This window comes from Humulus lupulus, chromosome 8 (assembly GCF_963169125.1).
Source record: "Humulus lupulus chromosome 8, drHumLupu1.1, whole genome shotgun sequence".
Taxonomy (NCBI): Eukaryota; Viridiplantae; Streptophyta; class Magnoliopsida; order Rosales; family Cannabaceae; genus Humulus; species Humulus lupulus.
In genome coordinates this window covers 25,524,858-25,552,584 of record NC_084800.1, presented here as the reverse complement: position 1 = coordinate 25,552,584, position 27,727 = coordinate 25,524,858, and the positions used below count along the sequence as shown (strand labels likewise).

The 27,727-nt window shown below is 35.7% G+C and overlaps 2 protein-coding genes across 2 annotated transcripts; both read left to right on the top strand.

Moving 5' to 3' along the window:
* The first annotated feature begins 14,805 nt into the window (after positions 1–14,805).
* On the top strand, positions 14,806–18,397 carry LOC133796447 (uncharacterized). The gene is made up of 5 exons (XM_062233957.1): positions 14,806–15,298; positions 17,132–17,182; positions 17,423–17,485; positions 17,587–17,655; positions 17,768–18,397. Exons 1-5 carry the CDS (start codon positions 14,981–14,983, stop codon positions 18,032–18,034), a joined length of 768 nt encoding a protein of 255 aa, XP_062089941.1. The 5' UTR covers positions 14,806–14,980; the 3' UTR covers positions 18,035–18,397.
* A 6,527-nt stretch (positions 18,398–24,924) lies between these two features.
* On the top strand, positions 24,925–27,051 carry LOC133795160 (uncharacterized). Its single transcript, XM_062232611.1, has one exon. The coding sequence runs from the start codon at positions 24,925–24,927 to the stop codon at positions 27,049–27,051; it is 2,127 nt and encodes a 708-aa protein (XP_062088595.1).
* The last annotated feature ends 676 nt before the right edge of the window (positions 27,052–27,727 follow it).

The following is a 27,727-nucleotide window of genomic DNA, read 5'->3' as shown; positions in this document are numbered from 1 at the left end:
AAAGCACTCCACATAGTTAGGGGTACGCCTGAAGCTTCATATTCGAAGTTACCTGGGTACTTGCACATGCTGCAGTTGAACAATCCCGATTCCATTACTGATTTCAAGGTAGACGAGGGTCGCTTCAAGTATTGCTTTTTTTCTCTGGGTGCTTGTAGGCGGGGATTCAAGTTTTGTCGACCTGTTATATGTATTGATGGGTCCTTCTTGAAAACTAGGTATGGTGGCCAAATGTTGTGTGCCGTGGCATTGGATTCAGACAGCCACATATTTCCGATTGCTTTCGCAATGGTTGACAGTGAGAACCACGACTCTTGGACCTATTTCATGAGGAAGTTGAAACAAGCGATTGGTGATGTTGAGAACTTAGCATTCGTATCGGATAGGCATCAAAGCATTGTTCATGCTTTGGAACTTGTCTTCCCTGATGCACCCCATGGCGCATGCTACCACCACATTATTATGAACGTGGCTAGCAAGTTCAAGACTGATTGCTTCACGGATCATATTTACAGTTGTGCATACTCGTATAAGAAGACAGATTTTGAAAGAGAATTTGAAAAGATAAAAGCAATGGATGTTCGAGTTGCACTATATCTTGAGGGCATTGGATTTGAAAGATGGGTTCATGCGTACTTTCCAGGGGACCGTTACAATGTAATGACAAGTAATTGGGCTGAAAGTTTCAACAGCAAAACTAAGGACGCAAGAGCCTTCCCGATCACTGCTTTTGTTGAATTCATCAGGTTTACTATTCAAACATGGTTTGCTACTCGAAAGGAAAACGCTGAAAAGTGTAGCACGACTCTATCACCAGTTATGGAGGGGGACTTGTCATGTCAATTTGAGAAATCTCGGTTCTTAAGCGTCGACAGAGCTGGACCTTATACATTTAATGTCCACCCCGGAGGAACAGTTCAGAGCGGTGGTATAGTTGATTTGGAGGCACGACAATGCAGTTGCGGCCTATTCCAAATCATGAAGATTCCTTGTCCACATGCATGTGCTGCTGCTCAAGAACGAAATATTAGCATGTACGCATTGTGCTCTCAATATTACACAAGAGAGAGTTGGAAGAGCACATATGAGGGGACAATTATGCCAGTTGGTGATGAGGATGATTGGGAATTGCCTGAAGACATTAAGAACATCCAAGTTGGAGTACCGATTGAGAAGAAACCTGTAGGCTGACCGAAGAAGCAAAAGGTCGGACGAATTAGGAAAAATCGATATCCTTCTAATGGAGACAAGGTTGTGATACAACGATGTTGTAGCAAGTGTGGTGGTAAAGGGCACAACAAAGCGTCTTGCAAGTACCGAGGTTAACTTGTTTTGTTTGTATTCTAGTTGACCTATTATGTTTTATTTCTGCTTGAACTAGTAATATTTGTTATGTGCTGGATTTTGCAGGTTTTTTTCTGTTTTTTTCTCCATTATGAAACTCTTAAATATGTAATAAATCCAGTGTTGGTTCGATAGTGCGCGATGCCGGTACGACAATGCACGATATTGTTTGTTGTATGATTATTTAAATGTATCTTACAATATGGTACGACGTTGCTCGATGTAGTACGATAGTTAATGTACGACATTTAGGGTACGATAATGTACGATATTGGTCCGATAATGGTACGATGGTATGGTTTCAGTACAGTTCGTGAAATTTGTGAGGCATGTGAGGGTACGATAGAGTACGATAGTGATCGACGATAGTACGATGCAAAGATTAAGCACATTAAAATGTAGTAATTACAAAAAGAGCAATCAAAAAAATTATACAATTCAAAAAAATTAAGACCGTTCAACCTAAGTTTTGGTAGAATAAGTCTACACACCACCTTTGCCTAAAAAGTTTCATATTATTGTCAGTTACATTATCAAATGGTAGTTGTAGAAGCTTATGTTCAATATGCTCAATTACGTAACATCCGCAATCGCCACTGCATTAGAAAATAAACAATAATCTAATAAAGTTTTGTAATTAAGAAATAATAATTAATATGTGATATTTAATAAAGTTCACCTGGATTTTTTTTGCGGTACGAATTCACGTGGAATGAGTTTCCAATCGAAGGGTCTGACCTGACTCTCTGATGCTGTCAACTGAGGCGCGAGTATAACGTCATGGTTCTCAAATAAACCGGACTGTCGCAAGACCGACGGGAAAATGGTACACCAGTCAACCATCAAGCTGATCAAATCGTTTTCGGAAATTGATCCAATACTAGAGTCAAAGATGTTGAGCATCCACCCATTCAGGTCTGCCTCTACAGCTACCCAATGCATTTGGTCTTTCAAGAAGAGGGCAAAATAAATGAACTCCTTGTTCTGCCAACTCGGTAAGAATTGGACTGCATCACCCCTAACCAGGTCCAATATACTGTCATCCCAACTAAATCTAGAGTAGTCAGAACCTGGAAAAGCGTCCCACCGACCCTTCAAAGATTCGGGAAAAATTGTAGGCATAACAACACATTTCTGAGGGTACACGTTAGGATAAAATTCTAGACGCCTCCTCATGAGATGGAATGCTGCATCTAAATGCTACATTAAAGGAAAATTAAGTCAGTAACCACATTATCGTACCAAAATAAATAAACAAAAAACTATCAGACATGAATATAGTAACTATCGTACCCCAATCGTACCTGATAACTCTACAAAATAGAGTTATTTTACCACTTTTTATGTGTTAATTGTTGCTTAGTTCTTGAGTTCTTAATTGATTTATTAAGTTTTTAAGTAATTTTACATTTATTAGTCTTATTATAATTTTCTAGATTTTTATATATTTTTATAGATATTTTATTATAATATGTTGAAGTTTAAATTATGTGTAATTAATATAGTTTAGTTAGAAGTAAAATAAAAGTGCAATTTTGTTGATCTTTATTTTTTAAATTAAATTAAGTTTTAATTAAGTATTTTCAAATAATTAATATGGTTTATTTATAATTGAAAATTTTTGATTGTTATTTAATTTAATTTTTTATGGTGAAGGAACTATGGCAATTTTCAAGAAAGAAATGAAGAAAATGGCAATTTTGTGAAGCAAGCTTTCCCAGGCCCAAATGCCAAGCCCAGCCGAAGGCCCACAGTTTCCTTCTCTCCACCTGCCAGCCGTACGGACCAGCCATCACATATGCACCACGCTAGCTGTCACCTTCATGTGTTTCCTCAGCATCAGCTTCATCAAAGATATCAACGTCCGTACGAAGTTGCCTCCAGCTTTTTCAGTATATCACCAACGTACGGGCCAGCCTTACCTCCAAGAAGCAGCTCTTCATATGCATCCTCCATGCCAAGCCCAGTCCACACAGGCCCGGATTCAGCAGCCAGCTCTTTGCCACGCCAACATCACCTCCCTGCCACCCTTCAAGCCCAAACCGCCCAAGACAAAAGAGTCTCCTTTGGGCCCAATATGCCAGCCCATTTCGGCCCAGCCTAGACCAAGCACCAAACAACTACCAAAAAAGACCCAAAAATCACATTTTCATTCCCAATATTTTTCACTCAAATATCAATTCACTTTTCCCTATTTTTCTTACCTAAATAAACATTCCTAATTCATTTTTTTTACCCTAGCTTTTCACTAATATTTTACCCAACCAAACATTTCATCTTTCCAATACTCTTACACTTACTCTATTTATCATACCACTTCCCAACACAATTAAATTAATCAATTTATTCATTTTAATTTGATTAATTTAATCTCCATATTTTGCCTATAAATAGAGTCTTGTAAGACCATTTGGGGGGCTCTTCTTCTTCATCTTTTCATCATCTTCTACACATATTTTTCTCTCTTCTTTTCACTATTTTCTCTCTACCATTTTCATCTTTTGAAGAGCATGTCAAGTATGTTATTTTGTAATTTTTATCTAGTTATGAGCTTCTAATCTTTTTCAAAGGTTATTAAGATGATGATGAAGCAAAATGTAACTAGATAGTATTTTTTATTGTATGTTGATTTCCCATTTGTGTAACATTGTTTATGGATTTTTCTATCAAAGATATGCATTTTTTCATCTATTATTGAGTGTTAAAGCATATTACACTTAGTTCTTTATTATGCAAAAATATGATATTCTTTGATTAAATATTTTTCATTAAATTGTTCACATCTAATTCTTAGAGCATAAGTATCATATTTTGCCTAAACATAATCTCTTTGATTTTTTGTAGTTTCATTAGGTTGTAACACAACTAATGCTTAGAAATTATATCTTATAAAAGTGAAGAAAAATCCTACCTTTTTGAAAGAGTAACTTGTGCTTGAATAGAAAATATATTTTGAAAAAATATATAGTGTGATTTATTTCAACTATATTAAAACTTGGGAATCAATATACTTATAAATACTATTGAACTTGCATTTTGTGGATTCTAAAATCTTAATAATCTTATTTTATATATCTCATTTGAAAACAATTTTTCTATTTAATCTTAAATTTTTTTTATTACTTGTGTTTTATTTTTCTAAAACAAAATCTCATCAAATATTTGGAACTAGGTTATAATATTCTTGCTTTGTTTGAAATAGTTTCTTTTGATGTTAGTCAACTCCCATGGGTTCGACCTCGTACTTACATGAACATTATATTCCGAAACGATTCGTGCACTTGCGAGCTTAATTATTAAAACACCCTCTTTTGGGATTAACAGTACCATTATCGTACCCCAATCGTACATGAATATAGTAACAATAAAACCTTCTATCATACCCATATCGTGTTAATGTCGTACCATCATCGTACCTTTATGGCAAAAACTAGTATTATACACCATCGTACCCACTAGCGTCCCACTGTCGTACCATCATCGTACATTATCGTACTACCATCGTACCTAAATTGTCCCACTACAAATTCTAAAATTACGATGGTAATAGTAACTACTTAACAAATTATATCGTACCACTATCGTGCTAATGTCGTACCACCATCGTACCATTGACATATAAACAGTTTATAATTTGACACTTATAATTATCGTACTACCATTGTACCCTATCGTACCCATATCGTACCACTACATATAGAAACATTTAAATAAATTTTCAACATTATTTAATTATGAAGTTATAGAAAACTTACAGAGTCAGAAAGCCATGTCCTCGGAGTATGCAGTTTCAGGAACCAAGCAGCATCGTGTGTCCCTGAGAAGCATTCCCTCGGATATTTATTCCCAATGGTGCCAAGCAACCACTTGTGAAAGGTCATAAGTAATTTACCATCAACAACCCTCAATGGATCCACATTCACTGCTGTCTTCGATTTCTTATTCCTTTTCCTCATTGCAGTGTACTCATCGAACCACCTAGGCCTCTTTCTTTCTCTCCTCTTCGCCGGTGCTGGTGGAGCTATGTTTAAGAATTGTACTTCAGAATCTTCAGTATCTCCGATTACAGTAATTTGCATATCCTCTGGTGTGCGAAAAATGTGATCATCTACATCATCAGGTCTGTAATCGTTAAGGAGAATGTCTTCATCTACAGGAGACTGAGGGCCTTCTTCAGTGGACTGAGGGTGTGGATCTGGAACTGGCCTACTATGATCTTCCATCATTGTCATCAGCTTCTGCAATTGACCCAAGATCTCGGACTGACCTTTAATAAGGGCACTTTGTTGCCCTTCAACCTTTTCCAACCTGGCCAAAATCATAGAGTAGCCTGGTTGCTCAGCTTGGGAGGAGGTGCTGGCATGAGGTGTTGATGGGGGAACCTCAGGTGCCTCAGGTTGAGCTGGTGGAACCTCCTTAAAAATATTTGCTGCTTCTGCTTGCTCAGCTAACTTTTCAGCAAGCTTTTCAGCCTGGCTCTGTAAGGCTTCCTGTGTAGGCTGTCCATCGGGACCCACCTCTAGTTCCTCTAACCCCATGTCCACATACAATGGGGCTTCATTGTCTGTAAGGGTCCTCACATACTGTTCTTCAGCAGGTCGGGCACACAGGTAGGGGTATACTGTCAACTGCCACAAAAAACAATGCATATTTAGATTGGAAAGTAAAACAATATAAAAAATAAGTAATTGTCATCTGTGAAAAATGGTAAACTATCGTACCCCAATCGTACCCTATCGTACCCATATCATGCAATTATTGTACCCATATCGTACCCATAACATAACAATATCGTACCCGTAAGTGAGAATTACTTGCTAACTATCGTACCATCATCGTACAACATCGTACCAATATCGTACCTCTACTACTACATTAACAAAGAATACATATCGTACCTCCATCGGACCATCATCGTACCAAATCGTACCACTTAGTCAGTTTTCAAACAGTTGACAAAAAACCACAAAATAACCCCATAATCGTACTCAAATCGTACCCTATCGTGCAGTACCCATAAAATTGCATATCTAGAAAAAAATATAGAACATTCAAAAGTAAAGTAAAAGCTCACCTTTTTGGCAAACAACTTAATAAGTTGCTCTTTGTGTATCTCTACTTTCTCCTTGCTCTGCCAGTTGATCATTCTTGGTATGCCTTGGCCCAATCTCACAGCATGATCCTGACCCAACTCAATGATGGACTCAAAAGCCCAATACTGCAATGCTGCAGCATACCCATAAATAGAGTACTTGGCCTCCTTCTGAGTCTTTCCTTTCTCAATCTTCTTCTGTAAATGCTTCTTCATTTCAACAAAGTCTTTTTGACAAGTTTGTAACAACTTCTGGTATGATATCTTCCCCCACGGGTACTGGAAAAAGAAGTCAACGTCGTCTACCATCTTCAGCATGTCAGTCCAAACCATCAACTTCTCCTCACGACCTTTCAAAACACCCTCAACTAATAAGCACAAACCCATCTTGTACACATCATCAACTATTTGACAACTCTCAAAAGTTCTGCGCAGTTGCCCTATGCTCACTGGGGAATGACCATTGAAGTACTCAAGAATCAACCGATCCGAAGTAGTCTTCGCTTTAATCTCAGCTTCAGACGGTCCGGCCTCAAAATTTAAACCAGTAACTAAAGCGAACTCCAATTGGCTAAATCTACATCTTTTTTTCCCAATATAAAACTAGACTTCGTCAGTCTTCTCCCCTCTGAATTTGTGCAACAACAACTGATGGACTAAGGCACCAGAAAAATTTAATGGTTCCGCCATGAAGAACTGTTTGAAAGGGGATTCCTTCACCCTATCCAATAAACCACACTGCATAAAATTTGCTTTAATCTTTGGAAAGTACCAACTGCCGCGCCAAGTGATACGTCCCGTAAAATGTTCCTCTACTGGAACTATCAGTTGTGGAGGTCTTAAGTTCTGCATAAAACAAATAAATACCCAATTAAATAGAATAACAAAAAAAAACATCAAATTTTATATTCTGCAATATACTATCGAGCAACTATCGGAATCTATCGCACCATATCGGACACCAATGGAAAACTGGAACTATAACATTATCGTGCACAATCGTACCTCACATCATACACCATCGTATTATAACATACACAACAATTTGTTCCCACTATCGGGCACACATCGTACCCTATCGTACCTCCATCTTCAACCTCAAGTTATCAGAAAACACAACTAATCGTACCACCGTCGAACCACTATCGTACCCCTATCGTACACTCATCTTCAACCTGAAGTTATGAGAAACACAAATACTATCGTACCCATATCGACCCACTATCGTACCTCTAAAAAACCCAGAAATTTTTTTCAAAATTTTACGGTTTATCAGATTTCACACAGTCAGATTTAACACAGTCAAATTCAACAATACATACTATAACATTTTTCAATGGAGAAGAGATTAAAAAAAACACATACCCTAGACATTTTTGCGCAATGAGGTGTCGGTTTTTCTTCTCCGGTGAGGGGTTGGAGCTTGGTTTTTCTTCGTCTCCGGTGGGGGTTGGGGCTTGGTTTTTCTTCGTCTCCAGTGGGGGTTGGGGCTTGGTTTTTCTACGTCTCCGGTGGGGGTTTTTCCGACCGTCGGGTGAGGGAGAGAGCAGCGTCGGGTGATGGTGGGTGAGGGAGAGAGAAGCGTCGGGTGTGAGTACTTATGTTGCTCGATGGTTTTGTGGGAGTGAAGAGTTGGGATTTGGGAGGGAACGGGAAATGGACAGGGGAAAAGCCGAAAGGTACGGTTTTTATTAAGTTTTTTTATCACTATCGTGTACCATCGGGTACAATCGTGTACCATCGTACTATCGGGCAAGCATCGGGCACTTATCGGGCACCATCGTGTACAATCGTACTAATAGGTCTGCATTAACTTAATAACAACTATCGGGCATGCATCGGACTAGTATCGATCGATTATCGTACTTAAAGGGTTTGTAGAATGAAATAAATATCGGGCAACCATCGGGTAGCCATCGAACCTTAATGACCATCGGGTAACCAAAACATATCGGGCAAGCATCGGGTGGCCATCGGACCTCATCACTAACCTTGAAACTCAACAACTATCGTCCCTGCATCGGGCCTATATCGGACACTATCGGGCATTTAGAAAAAAATTCAAGGAACCCAAAAAAACGCAGATTTTCACAGACCACGATTTTCACCCAAAAAAGAGCAAAAAATACCAACAAACTACAGATCCAACATCTAAACAGCAATCTAAATCATAAAAACAACCAACAACAACAAGAATAAAAGAAAATCACTTACCCATGTGTATCTTTCTTGCAAGATTTTAGAGAGGAAAGGTATGGGATTTTGTTATGAGAGGGGTATTTTTGGTATTAAATGAAAGATGAGCATTTGTATCATATGGTGGTTAACTTTGGTTCAAATTTTAATTATTAAGCTAATGTAAGCATGATTTATCAAATTTCCCATCTCTTATGCATGTAGCACAGTGCATGTGCACTGTGCCACACGTGTACCACATGCATATGCATGCATGTGATTTTTCCCAATTTTTATTATTATTTAAATACCAAAAATCCCAAAAATAAATTAATTCAAAATTAATTATATTTTTGTTAAATCAAATACTTAATTAATTCTTAATTAATTAATTACACATAATTAAACAATAATTATGTTTGATACATAGAAAAATATTTTACTTATCACATAAGTCCTTTTTGCCCATTTTTGTATTTGCCTTTGACAGTGATTGTTTGAGCCATTCTGGGGACCATGGACCTATAACATTAAGCTCCAATAAATTGAAACTAAATAATTAAACTCTTTAATTATAATAGTTAATTTATTAATTCTGATATTACTCCACTATAAATTCAGAATTGCACTATTTATGTTATAGATATACTTTTACATAAATCTTTTTCTTAAGTCGTCCATTGATATAACCATCTTACAATAGTTCAACCCTCTAATTAATTAGTTCATAAATTAGAATGGGAGAATTACCATTTAACCTTTCTAATTTATTTCTTATTCCTTAAGTACCATTAATTCACTAGTGAATAATTAATCTATAATCTAATTATAGATTTGAGCTCAAAATCATTCAGTTCCAGAATTAACCCTTAAGGGAACTAATATACGATCCGTTAGGAAAGATTAGATTCCGTGTTGTTGATACATGTTCCCAGCCATCCATGATATTAAATCTCCAAAACAAAAGTCATTAGCCTCATTCTTTGAAGAGACCTTAACGAGTGAATCAAAAGATTTAATAAACATGAACAGGAGTTCATGAACACTCAGGATTTAGGTTGATCTATAAATGATCATCAGTTATGATATGAATTACAAGTCTTTATTGTTAAATGGTTTTTGGATAAAAACTTTAATTCACATCGATTCATGTCATATATAATCATATTATATAAAACACCTTTACCGAGATGTCTTACCACATCAATAATCCGAATCTAGATTATTTGTATCATTATGATACTCAGTAAACCGTACTTACAACTCCAATTAAAGAATTCCATTACTTTAATTTGTCGTTGTTGACCATTTTTTTATTCATTCATGTGATCTTAATTCTCTCGTACTAATACAAGATCACATCCTCAATAATGAATATGGAATTTTTCTGATATTTACAAAATTATTCAAACAATAATTTAACAATCTAAATATGACAATAATAATAAACCATTGTATTTATTTATTCACAGAAAAAACAAATGTCTTTACATGCTTTTAGGACACACTCCTAACATATACATGGTTGAGGAAAGCCGTATTTTTGTAATTTATTAAACATACCGTATAAAACGAATTTTTTTGTATATTACGGTGTGAGATGTAATTATCTCTTCTTTTAATAGGGAAAATGCCCATCACACTATCAAGGCGGTAGCTACAGTTTTCCCATGTTAAGCGGCGTCATGGGAGATCCATTTTGCTGCTTGTACAGAGTTGATACTACGATTTGTCTGACAACAGGTATCAAAAGGTTGTCTGTGGTTCAGGGTCGCTGTGATGGACATCTGGCATTGTCCTCCTGGTCCGGAGAAAGGTTCTCGCATGCTTGGATGAGGAAATGATGAGCAAACGATATCGCCTTAAGACTTATAGCATTATCCTTTGACAAAGTACTCATGAAGTAATGCTTTGGGGATCAGATGGTAATGTTATCCGGATGACTTACTCCTCCAGTGGTGGTGAACCATGACGAGGACTGGTCTTAACTCTCACGGAGCTTTAGGCAGGCTCCGGAGAACATTAACCAGCTTCCGTGAAACCCTAATCACTTTTAATTTGTGCCACATGTCCCTTGGTGAAAACACGGACAACGGACATAATATTAAAATTTTAATTTTTACAAGTTTATTTTAGACTTATTGTGTGTTGTGTTTTTGGGCTTTTTATACTTGTGCTTACGTGTCATGCCTTCGAGCTAATTTATTTATGCTTTCGTTTCGTGCCTTCGGGCTTATCGTGTCATATCGTGCTTAGGCATATGTCGTGTTGTATTGTTCTGTGCCAAATTGCATGTCATGTTGTGCTTGGTCCAAACCCATATGTTTTTCGTGTAGTGTCGTGCTCGTACCTCCCGTGCTCATATCGAAAAGTCTCCCCCTTATTTACAACTCTATTAACAACTTCTTATGTAGAGGTGTTATGTTGACCCTCTGCAATGCATGCTTTGTTGTTTACCCATTTACTTATCTTATTTTTTAGTTTTAGGCTGACATCATTTTTTAATTATTGATGGTTAAGAAAATTAATTTTTGAACTATATAGCATAACACTTAAGCCTTTGATTTTTTTCGATATAGCAACAATCTACATCATAACAATAATGAATGCCTATTTACTAAAAAAATGGGTGATTACTATTGTTTCAAGAGTTCAAAAACTTAGGTGATGTTTGATTGGGGGTAATAGAATGGAATAGAAATGAATCAATTTTTATTTCATTTTATTGTTTGGTTACATTTTAGAGTATTGGAATGACATTCTAATAGAATGGTTTTTCCATCACTTTTGTGGAATGACTATTCCATTTGGAAGTGAGAGAGAAATATCACTCTAATGCAAGATTGTAACAAATTTAATAATTTTCACTACACCAAAATGCCCATTTTGTGTCAGTCAACGATGTTGACTGACGCCGTTGACCAAAAATTAGCATTTGTGTTAGTTGGGCATTGCCACAAATGCAAGGGCATTTGTGTTAGTACTAACACTGACGACGTTAATGGGGAAAATTTGCGTCAGTGGCAATATGACGCTGTTAACGAGGACATTAGCGTTAGTACCTAACTAACGCTAATGGAAGGTTTGCGTCAGTGGGGCACTGACGCAAACGTCATGCGCGTTTTACTTAGACGTTTGCGTAAGTGCCCCACTGTCGCAAACCTTCCGTTAGCGTCAGTTAGGCACTGACGCAAACGCTGTTAGACCCCAATAATACACAGCTTCGTCCCCAATTTCCATTTGACCTAAAAAATTCTAAAAAAATTCTCTACACGAAAATCCTCCACACCAGCGGCGCTTCCGACTTTCTTGACCCAATTTTGTGAGTTTTTTTTTTCATATTTAAGGTTAAATTGATTAATATAATATGCTTATGAACCTTGTACATGGTTTTTTTTTTTTTTTGAATTTTTTGTGTAGAATGTTTATTCTTGATGGGGGTTGGAGTTTGTTTTTTTTTCCTGCTTGGGTTTCGTTTCGTAGGAGGCGCTTGGTGGTGGTCGCAGTGGCCGTCGAGGTCGTGGGGGGTGGCGGGGTCGAGAGGGTGGCTAAGGGCAGGGGTCGCATAGGGTGGCTGGTTGGGAGCTGGGTTAATATTTGCGTATCATTTATTTTTTATTTTTTTTAATGTAGCATTTGTGACAGTTCCCCACTAACACAAATATCAATCTAGTTTGCATCATGGGATTCCGCGTCACATATAAAACTGACGCAAAAACTCAATTATGATAGTTAAAAACTGACGCAAATACATTTTTTTGTAGTAGTGTTTTTTATCAATATTAATTTTTATTCTATTCCATTATATTCCTATCATTGTTCTCATTCTCATTCTTATTCCTATTTCTCAATTTTCATTCACTTCAACCAAACACTACCTTAGTACCTACATTTTATTATTGTTTAACCAAGGGTAATTCAAAAGGAGTTTCAACACTACAAAATCCGATCCGTTGCTATTTATTCTAATGTGCCCTTTGTGATGCAACAAACTGGTTGAGGGTTATACAATATGCGCATTTTAAAAAATAGATACAATTAATTGTAAAAAATAATAAGGAGATATTTTTTTTAGAAATTGTGTAGAATCAATCAAATTACTCTTTCTAAGAGATTCAAAACATGCATGCATGCATAATGAAAGTAACAAAAAGATAATGATAGCCACAATAAGAAGAATCAAACGAAGACTTTTATAATTATTATTATTATTATATCACAAATAAATAACATTGTTAGAGAGCTCCCAACCCCTCCCTTCTCTCAATTTCAAACGCACTATAATACTTCATGTTCTTTATGAAAGACCCAACAACCCCAAAGCTAACTAAATAATTGGCCATATTTAATAGGACATAAAATGTTACATTTTTATCAAGTTAATGCTTCTAAAACTTCCGATAAAGTCATTATCAATTCCTGTAGCATTTCCTACATAAGTTCATAGCATAAATACACACACACAAGATATATGATGAGTCGAGTAAGAAAAAGCATAAGTTGACATGTTGCTGAATTTTCTACAATGAAAACCTACCTACCGTACCAAACATGCCCCCTCTGTAAGACCATATGGACATTCGCCTATATGTCTTCTTTCTCAAGCAATCCAACCCTGATCTTATTGGTTATTTACAAAAATAACCCATCCCTCTCCACACGGGTGAGCTCACCCATTCGGCACGTGTGTCAAGAGAAGAGAAATTTAAAGACAGGCCAAGGCCCCAAAAATTGGAGCGGAGTGGGATATAAACGGAGCGAGAGTGTGTGAAGTCAGGTTAGGCAGCGAGTCACGCTCTTCATACAATAACGAACTAAATGAGGAGCTTTAAACCTTATCTCCACGCGATCATTTCGCGCGTGTTTTCACGCTCAATTCGGGGATTGTGACAGCTGTGCACTACTCTGATTCTGGTTGAGTTCGAAGCTGTAAGTGGCCACACACACATATATATATATATGGGTCCATGAAACCGATCCAAACTCCATCTCAATATATATGCAATACATATAAATATACCTTACCTGTTCAAATTCATGCTTTCTAAATCCACGTTGACCTTAATTTAAAAACATCATTATTGTAATGTTCTTTGAATTTTTTTTTAAATCACTTCATTTTTAAACATTCAAATGCTACGAAATTTGTAATTACGTAGAAAAGTGAGAAAAAGTGTTATGCTTGTGTAGCTTTATAAAAGTCCTGAATTTTGTTTTTCCCAAAAAGAAAAACGACAAGAATGTTTCAATAGAAATTTTTTTAGATACATAGAGCATGGGCTTGCATTTAGTACAGTTGATTCCATTTGATAGTGTTTCATTAATTGCACCATATATATATAACTGATAAGAAAAAGAAACGTTCATAAATCTAATTGATTAATTTTACCTAACAATTTTTCACTACACATGTATACATATATAGCATGACATTGACAAGTAGTAAAAAAAAACACTTTAATTACATTTACCTATTTAAGAATTAGAAGCCATTCTATATTTGGGCGACGGTTTAAAATAAATGTAGAGATCCATTACTATTAAATCCTAAGCTAAGGTTAACTATCACTGATTTTTCATTTTTATTAAATTAAATTTATTTATTAGACACTGATATCTTGTAAGTTACTCAAAATTTGAAACCAAAAAGGTGTTTGTTTATCTCAAGTAAAATTATTAAAATTAAGACTTGAAAAATAATAATATTTTTTTTTATCAAATTTAAAAAAAAAAAAATGTTATATAACTGAAAGCATCTCCATTCCACAATCTTAACACAAACATAAACAAGACACATCATTAACTGACAGTATCAACATTTTGGTCCAGTTACCCTCTTCTTCATCCCCCACATTCAAATACAGCGCGTGTGTACAACTTCCTTAAACCAATCCAAACCTAAAAAACCCTATCTTCTAAGCTAAAAGCCAAGAATATTTATATTTTTTTTAAATAGAGGAAAGAGAGTAAGCCATTAAGCCAAGGTATATATATAGGTCAGTCAGCATTGCCACGTGGAGTAGAAGAGCGGGCCCACACCAATAGAGAAATACGCAAAAGAAAGAAAAGGAAGGAAGAGCTAAGCTGGGAGAGGGACAACAGTTTTTATTGATTTTTATTTTATTTATTAATTAAATTATTTTTGGTGTTGAAAAAGGAAGAAAGGGTTGTGAATGAGCATCTACTCCCCCACCAGACACACACAAACAGTGATACAGACCCACATATATAAACCCACCATTATATTCTTCCATACATTTCCTTACAAAATACATATATACACACAAAGTCTCAATTTTTACATTTTCTTTTCCATCTCACCTGACCTTCCTCAACTCTCTCTTTCTCTGTCTCTCAAAACTTGAAGACATGAGTGATGACGACTGGGTTAAGCTAGCCATGAACGACGACGTCACGGTCGCCGACCTTCTTTTTCGTCTCAGAAAAGCTGGATACGAGCGCCGCCGCCCTCCGCCTCCGAGACAAGCATCGCCGCCTTTGAAGCTTTATTGGAGCGTGAGACAGCGGCGGTCAAAGCCTCTCAAGAAGAAAACTGATTCAACCAGAGCAAGCCCTACCACACCGCTTTCGTGGAGCGGTGCCACCTCTGTCAGCGGCGGCTGCGCCATCGATGGCTTCGAGGAGTCCAGCAAACCGGTTAAACCCACCGGCGGCGCGAGATCTAAGGTTTGTGACCGCTTTTGTACTAATAGTGTTGAGTTATCTCATCTGCGTCTTTTCTCTTTGATTGTTGTACGACGAAGGTGTCGAGTCAGTCGTGTTTGGGTACGGTGTCGTTTTGCTCTTTTGCCTTTTTTGTGGAGGGACGGAAATGCCCCCGGTCGAGTATGGTAATTTCTTCCAATATTTGTTATCTGCTAGAGGGAAAGAAAGAAAGTCAGATACGATGGATTCTCTGGTTTTCCAAACCTGTCAGATTTTCCTTTTTTTTTTTTGGTTTCTTTTCAATCTTTTTAGGAGCCTTCTCATTCCCAACATTCAGTATCTTAAGCCCAATGACCATTTTGACCTCCGTTGCATGGGGATCTCCCGTGGCGGATTCGGTCCTCTTCGCCACCGGGACTAGATCGCGTTTTGGCCGTTCATCGTCACGATGACCGGTCATTCTTATTCCTCAAATCCACTTTGACTAAAATACCCTCGTTTTTTTTAAACTAAATGACTTTTCGTCTATCCGTGTACTTTTGAAAAAAAACTCGAGAGAAAATTGATGACTTCTATTCAACGAAAAGAGTCAGAAATTGAGAATGATTCTTCTTTATCACGTTTCTTTCTTAAAAAGACTTTAATACCCTCTTTCAATAATTAGTGCAACCGCCACCACGTCGGAGCAACCACTCGCCCCGACGGCGGTAAAGGCGGAGATACACATCCACGAATTAGTTCGTAACGATAATCCATATCAAGAGAGTCAAACGTCGTAAAGCGTTTTACAAGGGTATTTTGGTCATTGGGTAAATTGGTCACCTGCTTTATCGGTGGCGTGTTTTCGTGGCAAAATAGGTCTGCGTGTGGTTTGGTGTAGTGTGGGTAGTGGTTGTGCACTTTATGTTGCTGGAAGTGGGAAATGATTCGGTGTGGTCGCCGCAGTCTGGCGTATTCTGCGGGCTCACAGTAAAAAAATAAACTAGTTTTAGCAGGGGTCCCAGCGTCGTCGTTTCACGTGAGACACCGCTTTAGGGGAGATCCCATAAAAATAAAATAAAATACAAATATATGTATATCAGTCAGTAAGATTATTCGAGTGACAGCTTGATCTAGAGCTTGGAATTTTGATCCTTGGGCACTGTGAATGAATGGGTAAAAATTTAAGTTTTTTTTCTTTCTTACTTTTCTTTTTTTCGGTGATTAGTTTGTCATTCCTCATTCTATGACAGCCTGTCACTGTAGCTTACATGTAATTGGGTGCCAAAAAGGTAGAGTTTTTTGGGTCAAATTATTGTTTCATGTATGGAGTTGAAGTTGAAACTTTGATAAAATATCCAAGTAGGACAAAGTGCTTTTGTTTGTTTGTTTTTTTTATTATTATAATATTTGTTTTGTGGTTACTGTTCAATTATAAAGTATGAAGTTATAGTGTGGGACCAGATAAATTTGTTTAATGGAATATTGGGTATGATAAGCAAGGCAAGCTGACTTGTTGGTTATTGGTATTACAGCCTCCAAAAATATTATTAACGAACAATATTAGGGTTTCTTGCCTTCTTGGAAACCGACATTAGTGAAGAAAACATTGAAAAGTCAACATTTAGGGACGGAGGGTTGACTTTGTGTTTGAGTTGGCTTCTTATTTGAAGTGGTCTATGGTCACTGATCATAGTGTGAATACACATATAAAGGAGCCATGAGTTATATATGCACAATGTGTTTTCACTTATCTGGGCTTCATTTTTTTGAATAGTGAACTGAATTGACTTGTTCTTCTCTCTCTTTTTGTGTGTTTTTTTAACTTGTTACATTTGAATTAGTGGTTGATAAATGTTGGGTTTATGTGAACAGGTTTCTGTCAAGGGTGAACCCACTACTTCCAAGAGACCAAGAAAAAAGAAGGTAATAAATTTATTTATTTATTAAAACTATATTTTACCACAGTAAAAGAAGCAAAACAGAAGAGCATAACCTTTTATTATGATATAACTTTAATTGTGTCTTGCTTTTGCTGTTATAACATAATCACTCTGTTCTCCTCTCCTTTTATTCTTTATTGTTCTGGGGAGATCAAAATCCTTTTATCTTGCTTTTGAGTGATATTGAAGAAACATAAATGCCTTTGTTTTACTTTAATGGCAGACATTAGCTGAACTTAAAGAGGAGGAAACTTTGCTATTGAGGGAAAGGAAAAAGTTGAGAAGTGTATGTTTCACACACTTGTTCATACATTTTTTTTATATATAATATATATATATTATAAAAGTATGCTTGACTGTCGTTTCTCACATTCTTTCATTGAACAGGAAATTGCAACCATGCGTCTCAATATTGAAAAACAAAAAGCCACAAATGAAAACTTGAACAGATTGAAGGTGAACAGATTCACTTATTCTCAAGACTGATGAATGTCGTTTGTAGCTTAGTATAGTTGGGGTGTGAGAGAGATACAAGATTCTAACAACTCGTTTTTGTTTTCCATTTCAGATTGATTTAGTTTCTCCACAAAAAGTCAAGACAGAAACTAGTTACCAAGCCGAACAAGTAGACGCAGACGCAGTTAGTAAACCTCGTTCAATCTCGCCGCCAACAGACGTTGATCAAGGCAATGAACTTGTTGCTCATCAACAGCCGCCTCAAGAAGTAGAAGAGTTAGAAAGTGAAAAAGAAACTGGGTTTTCTCTGCCTGATCTAAATCTCCCAGCTGACACTGATTTCAGCTCATCTGGGGTAGTATTATATGGAATAAGCTGAAAAGAAGCAAGAATTATATAGAATCAGATGCATACTGATATTAGTTTCTTTGGTTATATTTTTTCTTTTCTTTTCTTTTTTAATCTAATTATAAGGATGAAGATTGAAGATGGAAGATCTTCAAGGGACATTTACACTTATTAAGGTAGAAAATCCTTTCATCCTAACTTTGTTTTTCATTTTTCTTTCTTTTTTTAGGTTGAGGTATTGTAATTGTAAAGTAGAAAAACCAATTACTTCAACCACATCTGATGTACTCGGATGTGGACATTTGTTTTACTTTGGTTTTTTTTTGGTCCTACATACTGAGGATAGCGTAGATATCCTAACCCATTAGTTCAATATAGTTCATTATTCATTATATGTTTCGACTTTTGTCCAATATTCTTTGAGCATAACTTTCGTTTTCTCTCTCTTTTTTAGTTACTTTAATTATTTTGGGTCACTTTTTCAGTTAAATTTTGAAATAGATATGTTACTTCTTTTGCAATTGCATTTGCATAAAAGGTGTCTCTTCTTGGATCAATAATTATGTATTCTCAGTTACATTGGCACACACTTATTGACATTATTTATACACATTAATTGTCTCAGCATATTATTGTCATTTTCATTGCCATATGGGGATGAAAACGATGAAACCTTAAAGGGCCCAGTGGGCCTTAAAGCGCGTTTGGGCTAAATAACACGGCTCTCGGACAAACTCTACCACTTTCGTAAAAAGCAATTTGTATTAGAATTTTTTTTTCCCTTTCATATTTATAAAATATATTGAAGACAGATTTCCTCAAAATTAAATGAAAAAAGGCATTTATTGAATTCTATTCATAAAAATATAAAAAAGATAAAAATTTATAAACTCATTAATATTTCCTTCGTTTAAAAAAAAAGTTGGTACATTTAATTATTAACTTTTGTTGGGAATTTATTATACTGTAATCGAATTTTCCTAGCCATTCAAATAATTAATTTTTATAAGTTTTAGGATAAAAATGTGAAAAACTTCAATTTATGTAATAATTGAATGGAAACAAAATCAAGAGCGATAGTAAAAGTAAATGATAAAAGCAATAATTTATCATTTAAGTATCTTTAGATTAAGAAAACAAAATTTGGGGTCATTAATATTAAGGGAGGAAATGGGAGTAAACAAATAAAGACTTTACTACTAATGGAACATTTGAAGACGTCAAAAATCAAAAGTCAATGGTACTATTTTAAAAAATTATGTGTAAATTGAATAATTGTTCTTGTTTCAATGGAAGAGAAAATAGTCAATAGAATTCACCAAGACGTATGTTATGGGGTACGTAAGAAACATGTGCACATAACCACGTTGATAAGTGTGTTATATCTAATCAATATTATAATTTTTCACATCAAATATAGGAATAATTTCCATATTAAAAAGTTATTACCGAAAACCAAAGCTAAACAGAATTAGCATTAATCCATTTCAGTTACACACTAACAAAATGTTACATAAATTTAAAACATTTGTATGGATTTGAAATTTTATAAGGAACAAATATGCAAACAAATATTCTTAATTGAGTTTTAGGTATACATATATTTTTTACTTAAGAAATTTTTTAAGTATACATATTTTGATTTTACAATTATAATTATTTGAGAAATATGCTTTGCGGGCGTACGGAAAGCAGTTGTGCAGTTTTTTCTTTATTTTTTTCTTAAACTTTAATTTTAATATTATCGTGTTTAATTTTGGGGCATGCATGAATTTATATATATTTTTAATATAATGTGTAAATTATGTAAAATAGTTATATTGAATTTTATTACTTACAGTTGATATTATTATTATTATTATATTTTTTCTTTTACAATCCCTACATGAATGATTGTCCTTTTTTACGATGATATTTACACGACAATAATATATAAACACCTCACTTATTACAAATAAATTAATTTAGTTTTTTAAAATATATTATTAACACTCTTTCTCATTTTTTTATATTTTTTAATTTTCTTTTTGTGTTATTTTCAATCATTTTATTTTATCTTATTTAAATTTATTATTTTGTGAGTAAATATTATTTTGGAATTTGTGTTTTGCAAAATAGAATAAAAGATTATCTTGTTGGTCAATTATTTTTTTAATATGACCAAAATACATTCATATTTTATTAATTAATGAGTTAAATATATAATGAAAAATATTTTTTAAAATAAAAAATAAATTAAATTGTTTTTAAATAAAAATAATTAAAAAAACTATTTAAATAAAAAAAAATTAACATAAATAGTTTTCTAAAAATTAACAAAAATAATCAGATTTAATAGAAAACAGCATACATAAAATTAAAAATTAAATACCAAAATTAAACCAACAAACCTAATATTAATAAAAACTTTTCCTAAAACGAAATTAGAAAAGAAAAATTAAATTTTTTTGCATCTCCCTCATCCACAAAGGTTTTGAGCTAAATAACCTTAAAAAGTTTTTATCTTAGCTATATAACCTTCATTTTTCAAAATTTAGTTACACTAACCTCCTCCTTTAATGAAACTTTTATATTCCAATAATGTCCTTTTATTTTATATATTTTTTAATTAAAATAATAAAAAATCAGATTTGAAAAAAAAATTAAAAAACAAAAACATATTCAGCCCCCCATCATTCCTCCATCCACCATTTTTTCTTCATAATCTCTTCAAATCCTATCAAATCTCTCCAAATGTATAGAAAGATTATTTTGTGACACACTTACATACTGATTTCAGTGACATTGTTGTCTATCAAGTGATTACATTAAGGTAAGTAAATGAGAAACCCTAATTTTTTAATTTTTGATTTGAATGTAAAAACAAAGAAAGTTGTATTTTGTTTGCTTAGATGTTTATTTTTTCATATATATGTGGTAAAAATAACAATAAAAGTACCTTGTTAGCCATATAATAACCATTTTGTGGTTTTTGAGTTGAAAATGGCGTTTTTCGAAATGAAACTCGTGAAGAAGATGAAACGTAGATCTCGACTGTGTACAGTTGAGCTCGACTGTGTTCAGTGGAGAAGATAGTTACAGTAGAGCTCGACCAAACATGGTTGAGATACTAGTAAAGCTCAACTGTTGCTCAATTATTGCTGGTTTAGATATTAGTTGAGGTTAACTGGATTTGATCAAGATTAGTATTTTAAATTTCGAATCTTTCTTGATTTGAATGTTAGAACTAAATATTTGCATTTTGTTTGCTTACAAGTTTGTTTCTTCATAAATATGTAGTAAAAATAACAATTAAAGTATAATGCTACTCATATCATTACCATTTTGTGGGTTTTGAGTTAAAAATAGTGATTTTGCAAACTGAAACCCGTGAAAAAGATGATATTGCTTAGTTCTTGCCTTGGTACATCGAGCTCAACTTGGTAGAGATGTTCGAGATAATGGTAGAGCTCAACTATTGTTTTATTGTAGCTAGTTGAGATACTAGTAGAGCTCAACTGATCTTGGTTGATATTTATATTTGTAATCTATAAAATTGTTTCATCAACATTTTTGTCAAAAAGAGAGATTACATTCTTTGTAAAAAAAATATTAAATTCAATTTATATGTTAATTCTAGTAGTAGAGCTCAACTGTTGCTCAACTATAGTTGGTTGAGATACTAGTAGAGCTCAACTATAACTGATTGAGATATTAGTAGAGCTCAGTTTTTGCTAAACTATAGTGGGTTGAGATACTAGTAGAGCCTAACTAGACTTGGTTGAGATTCATATTTTTAATTTTAAACTTATTAATTATAATTTTAACATTAAATATATTTTCTAATGTTAATAATCTATTCTCATTACAGGAATGACTCGAGTGGTAATCTATGCTCAATATGATGGGGAATGGAAGGAAGAGCAAGGGTTGTATAAATGGTCACCAAAGAATAAGGAAGTTATACCTATCATTGTTGATGACTCCAATTGTAACGCCCCAACTCCAAGGACCGCTACAGTGCACATTGTAAACAGTGCTAAACTCGCTAATCGAGCCATTTGGCCATAAACGTGTAACTAAGTGTGATTAGCGGTTTAAGGATTAAAAACTTCGATTGAGGTGTAACGTTTCACTAGAACGTTTACTGTATACATTGGGATCCCAAAAATATAATTTTAGAGTCTACTACAAAAGAATATTTACAACAGGCCGTTCTAAGCGGCAAAACAGGGTTCAACCCTAGTTCCACTTTCAAACCTCGCCCAAGTATTGGTCGAGCAGCTGCATATGTACACGTCATCACCTAAGCTCTCCAACTCAAGGATGGTTCAGCTTCCTTTTTCCTTTACCTGCACCACAAAGCACCCGTGAGCCGAGGCCCAGCAAGAAAACTCACATGCTCATAAACAGTTATATCATGATTTCAAATCATATCTGGCATGCCTAGCAATCATAGGTCTATTCAGCATGCAAATGAATTCAAACATATGCTGGGGTATCCAGGAAAAGAAAACCTGGCCTTCTGATTGGAGGACTATCAAGTCAATCCTAATCAGATGAGTGTCGTAACACTAAAGGTTCTGATAAACCATGCTGAGTGACCGACAAGCGAATCACTAACTCAAGTGGAAGGGTGGCTGTTGGGTAAGCCTCTAACCTTCAATAGGTTCTGGTAAACCATACTGAGTGACTGACAAGCACGTCACTAATTCAAATGGAAGGCTGGCTGTTGGGTAAGCCTCTAACCTTCAACAGGTCCTGGTAAACCATACTGAGTGACCAACAAGCAAGTCACTGGGGCCTCAGTGCCCAAGCCATGCATATGATGATCAAAATGATCATGCAGAGCCCGTAGCTCTGATCAGATGAGTGAATATCACTTTGAGGTCCTGGTAAACCATACTGAGTGACTGACAACCAAGTCACTAGGGGCCCAGTGCCCATTTCCTGCAATGGCTCTACATGACTAGCCTTTGGCTAGATAAATGCTTGTTTATATTCATCGAACTTGAGGTCGGTCCTGCATTAATACTTTTGGAGTCATTCAATGCAGAGGGTCGATTAGGTCCAATCGACATAGCTTGCACTACTCACTAGGGTTGTCATGACTAGTGAGACAGCACAATGTGGCCAGTGCCCAGTACCACTGCCGAACCTGACTAATAAGTCACAGCTTCACAGTTGATACTAGCACCTTTGCCAAACCTGACTAATAAGTCAGTGCCATGCACAAGTAAGCAATGCTATCAATATGTATCATATGCCAATTATCCAAGAGTAGGGCACTCAGCATGCTTACTAAACAGTTGCTAGCATAATTATAATCATGCACAAACACAGAGACTCAAGCTCTGACCAATCTCATATTCATCATTCATGGCATGCCCTAATCACATGTTTCTCATGCATCACATGCATCACATTTAACCAACCAGCATGCCTCAATAATAATCATATGCAAATGGGCAAGATTGCCAAGCATTCATTATGCTATCAATGTTTACATTTCAACATCCAACATGCATCAAACATAACCATGCATCTCACAAATGGGGTGCAGTTTTCTTACCTTGGGTCCAAGCATAGGTTACCAACAAATGAGCCACAAGAACGATCCCGACTCCAAGCCTCTAGTGATAACCTAGTCACAACCATAATATAAAACCTCATCAAAATGAGTAAATAAATACTTCCAAACCCAACCCAAGCCTCCGAGACATCGAATCCCATTCAACTAAGTAGTAGGATCGATCCTGGGCCCTTAGAGCTAAGTTCCCATCACAAAAACCACCATTTAGTATTTTTTTCCCTTAAGGGCCGCGGCCCTACATGTCCATGCCGCAGCCCTACATGGCCATGCCGCGGCCCGCCCCCCTGGCAGAGCCTCCTCCATCTTCTTCAAGCTAGGGCCGCGGCGCCCAAGAACAGGGCCGCGGCCCAACCTCGCACCAGCCACTTTTCTTCGTTTTTTTCATTTTAAAACCTTCCAAAAACCCATCCAAACATTTCCCAATCATTAAATCAAAGTTCCCAAACTTCTCAATGGTCTAAAACCACCAAAACCTGAAGCTCAAACAAACTAAAAACTCAAAAATTCACAAAATCCAATTCAAGCTTAAAAACTTTTAAAAACTTAAACTTGAATTACCTCCGATTGAGTTGTTTCCAATTAAATCCTCCGGCTAATAAGCTTCTAATTCTCCTTAGGATTGCTATGCCTCGATCTTTGCTTGATTCCGAGTCCTAGAACTCAAGATACCTTCGAAAATGCGATCGGGAAACGAAAAGGGAACTTTTAGGGAGAGAGAACGTACAGAACGTTCTTTTTATTTTCTTAAAATGTTACTTCAAGCTTAAGTAGCTTCCAATAAAACCTAACGCTTGGGGTCCCAAAAACACCCCCGGGGACATTATAGTCAAAACTTCCAGAATTTCCCCCTGATCTTACTAACTCCCAATTTATCACCAAATATTAATTCCCATTACCCAATAACCCGGTAGTGCTCTAAATACCCCTTGACTTACTCCGACTCAAGCTTAAATCCCGTTGTGACTTTCCCACTAGCTTACCTCCTAGGACCGTCTTGTGCTGGGTAGCCCTGGCATAACCAAATAATAACAAAGCACCACGCCCATTTCACATATATGCCAAAATTGCCCGAAATGGCCAAAATATGAAAATCACCCAATTAATCACAAATGGGTTCACATGCATATTTAATACACCTAAACATGCATATTATCATTAAATAGCATAATAAATCAATTATGGCCCTCCCGGCCTCCTAATCAAGGTCCTAAACCTTATTAGGAAATTTGGGGCATTACACCAATATTACTTTTGAGGTGTTATTGGAGAAATTGTATAAGAAGATTGGGGTGAATCAAAATGATATCGAATTGAAAATAAGTTACTTACCTATCATTGCGGGAGAAAATATGCCACCACTCATTTTACGAGGGGATGAATGTCTTGCAGCTTATCTTTTGGATTGTGGAGAGAACAATCGTAGAGTTGCACTACGTGTGGAGCTAATTAAGAGAGAAGATATATGTGACATGGAAGTTGAATGCAACATGAAAGAAAATGAACAAAGTTTAGTAGATGATTACTTTGACCGTGAATTCTACTTTGAAAATAATATTTGTGATGCTGCTTCTGCACCAGCCGAAAGTGGTGTTAATCTAGGTTGTGAACTTGTGGACCTTCTTAACAAAAGGACAACATCATCATCTCCAACTCCAAATCACATTGACCCACTGAACTACTATGATTCGTTGGACCACCATGATGAACAAAATCAAGTCCCTAGTGAAGACACATTTAGTTTCCCAGATGGGTTAGATTTGGCAATTGGTCAAGAATTCAAGAACAAAGATGAGGTAAAAACTAAGTTGAACGATATTGCAATAAAGGCTTGCTTTGAGATGGAAATTAATAAATCTACCAAGTCATTATATGTGACAAAATGCATTGACAAGTCATGCAATTGGGCAGTGCGTGCAGCAAAAGTTACCAACTCAGAGCGTTTCTCAATACGAACTTATTGTAACACTCACACTTGTTCCCTTATTAGCCGAAAAAGAAAGCATCGTCAATCATGTGCTGCAGTAGTTGCTAATGTCGTGAGGTCAAGTTTCGATGGTCAAAAAGAGACACCGAAGCCAAAAGCAATAATGACGATTATGCAGAACAATCACATGCCAATAACATATTGGAAAGCTTGGAAGGGGAAAAAACTTGCAAACAACCTTCTTAGAGGTTCACTTGAATTAAGTTTTCAAAATCTTCCAGCTTACTTATACATGGTTCGAAAGATGAATCCAGGTACGATCACGCATTTGGAGGTGGATGAAGATTCTAAATTCAAATATGTTTTCCTAGCATATGGAGCATGCATCAAAGGATTTCGTTGCATGAGAAAGGTTATTGCGGTGGATGGGACTTGGTTGAAGACCAAGTACAAATGTGTAATGCTCATTGCAACAGCAGAAGATGGTAATTTTCATCAATATCCTATTGATTGGGCTGTGGTTGATTCAGAGAATGATGCTTCATGGTCATGGTTCCTTATAAAGTTACAAGAACTTATACCAGATGATAGTGATTTAGTCTTTATTTCAGATATAAATCAAAGCATCATCAATGGGGTGTCAAATATTTATAGGAAGTCACAACATGGGCATTGTAGGTGGCATCTGTCTCAGAATATTAAAGCACGTGTCAGAGTTAAAGGTGTCATAAAATTATTCAAAGAAACTGCCAATGCCTATAAAGTTTCTGATTTCAACAAACTCTATGATGAATTGAAGAATAGATATCCCGTAGCAGTGAAGTTTCTTGAAGAATCAAATCTCACACTTAGTAAATGGGCGAGATCTCACTTTACAGGCTGTCGGTACAATATTATGACTACGAATGGTGCAAAATCTATTAATGCAGCACTGAGGGAACCTAGAGAGTACCCTATCATTGCGTTGTTGGAGGCTATGCAGGCAAAAGTCTCTGAGTGGTTCAACAATCGCCGCAATATTGTGGCATCTATCAATACAAAGTGTACACCTTTAACTCCAAAGGCAGAGAATATTATTCGAAAAAGATTCAAGAAAGCATCAGAAATGACTGTGAAACAACTTAACCGATTTGAGTATGAGGTTACAGGTAAAGAAAATGATGCCATAATTGATTTAGGTCAAAGACAATGTTCATGTCGTGTTTTTGACCTTGATCAACTTCCATGTGTGCATGCATTAGCATCATATGAGCAAGATGGAATAGAAGTGTATGATTTGTGCTCTAATTATTATAAGTTGGAAACTTGGGCGTTGGCTTATGTTGATACCATTTATCCAGTCCCTCAACAAGAAGATTGGGATATCAATGAAGTTGAAGTATTGCTGAAGGTATTGCCTCCAAATGTCCCAATCAAGCGTGGTAGAGCAAAATTGAAAAGAATACCATCAGTTGGTGAGGGAAAAAAATGGATAAAAAGGTGTGGTTTATGCGGGCAGCCTGGTCACTCCAAAAAAACATACTCCTTGCGAGCCACAATTTCTAAATTGTAATTGTTGATGCATATGCTTGTTTTAAATTACTATGGTTAATTTATATCATTGAATTTGAATTAATTTAAATTTTCTTGTGTTTACTTGAGATGAACCTCGACTTCCATGAGTAGAGCTCGACCATGGATGGTCGAGCTTTGCAAAGATTGATAAATATTCCAGTATAGAACGCCTGACATGAGTAGAGCTCGACCATCAATGGTCGAACTTTGTAAAGATAGATAAATATTCCAACATAGAGCTCAACTGACGTGAGTAGAGCTCGACCATGGATGGTCAACCTTTGTAAAGATTGATAAATATTCCAGCATAGAGCTCAACTGACGTGAGTAGAGCTCGACCATGAATGGTCAAGGTTTGTAAAGATAGATAAATATTCCAGCATAGAGCTCGACTGACATGAGTAGAGCTCAACTGTCAACAGTTCGAGATTTAGAAAAACTAATAATAATTTCATCATAAAGCTCAACTGTCGTGAGTAGAGCTCGATTGTGTCAATATGTTTGATAAGAATAATTGAATATTAATAAATGTGACATTTAGTCTAGGAAAATTATGAAAATACAAATATTTTTATACAATAAATTTTATAAGTATATTGATAATTTTATTTATTAGTAAAAAAAATGGCATTAACATTATTGCATTTATTAGATGCGGTACTTTATCTATAATA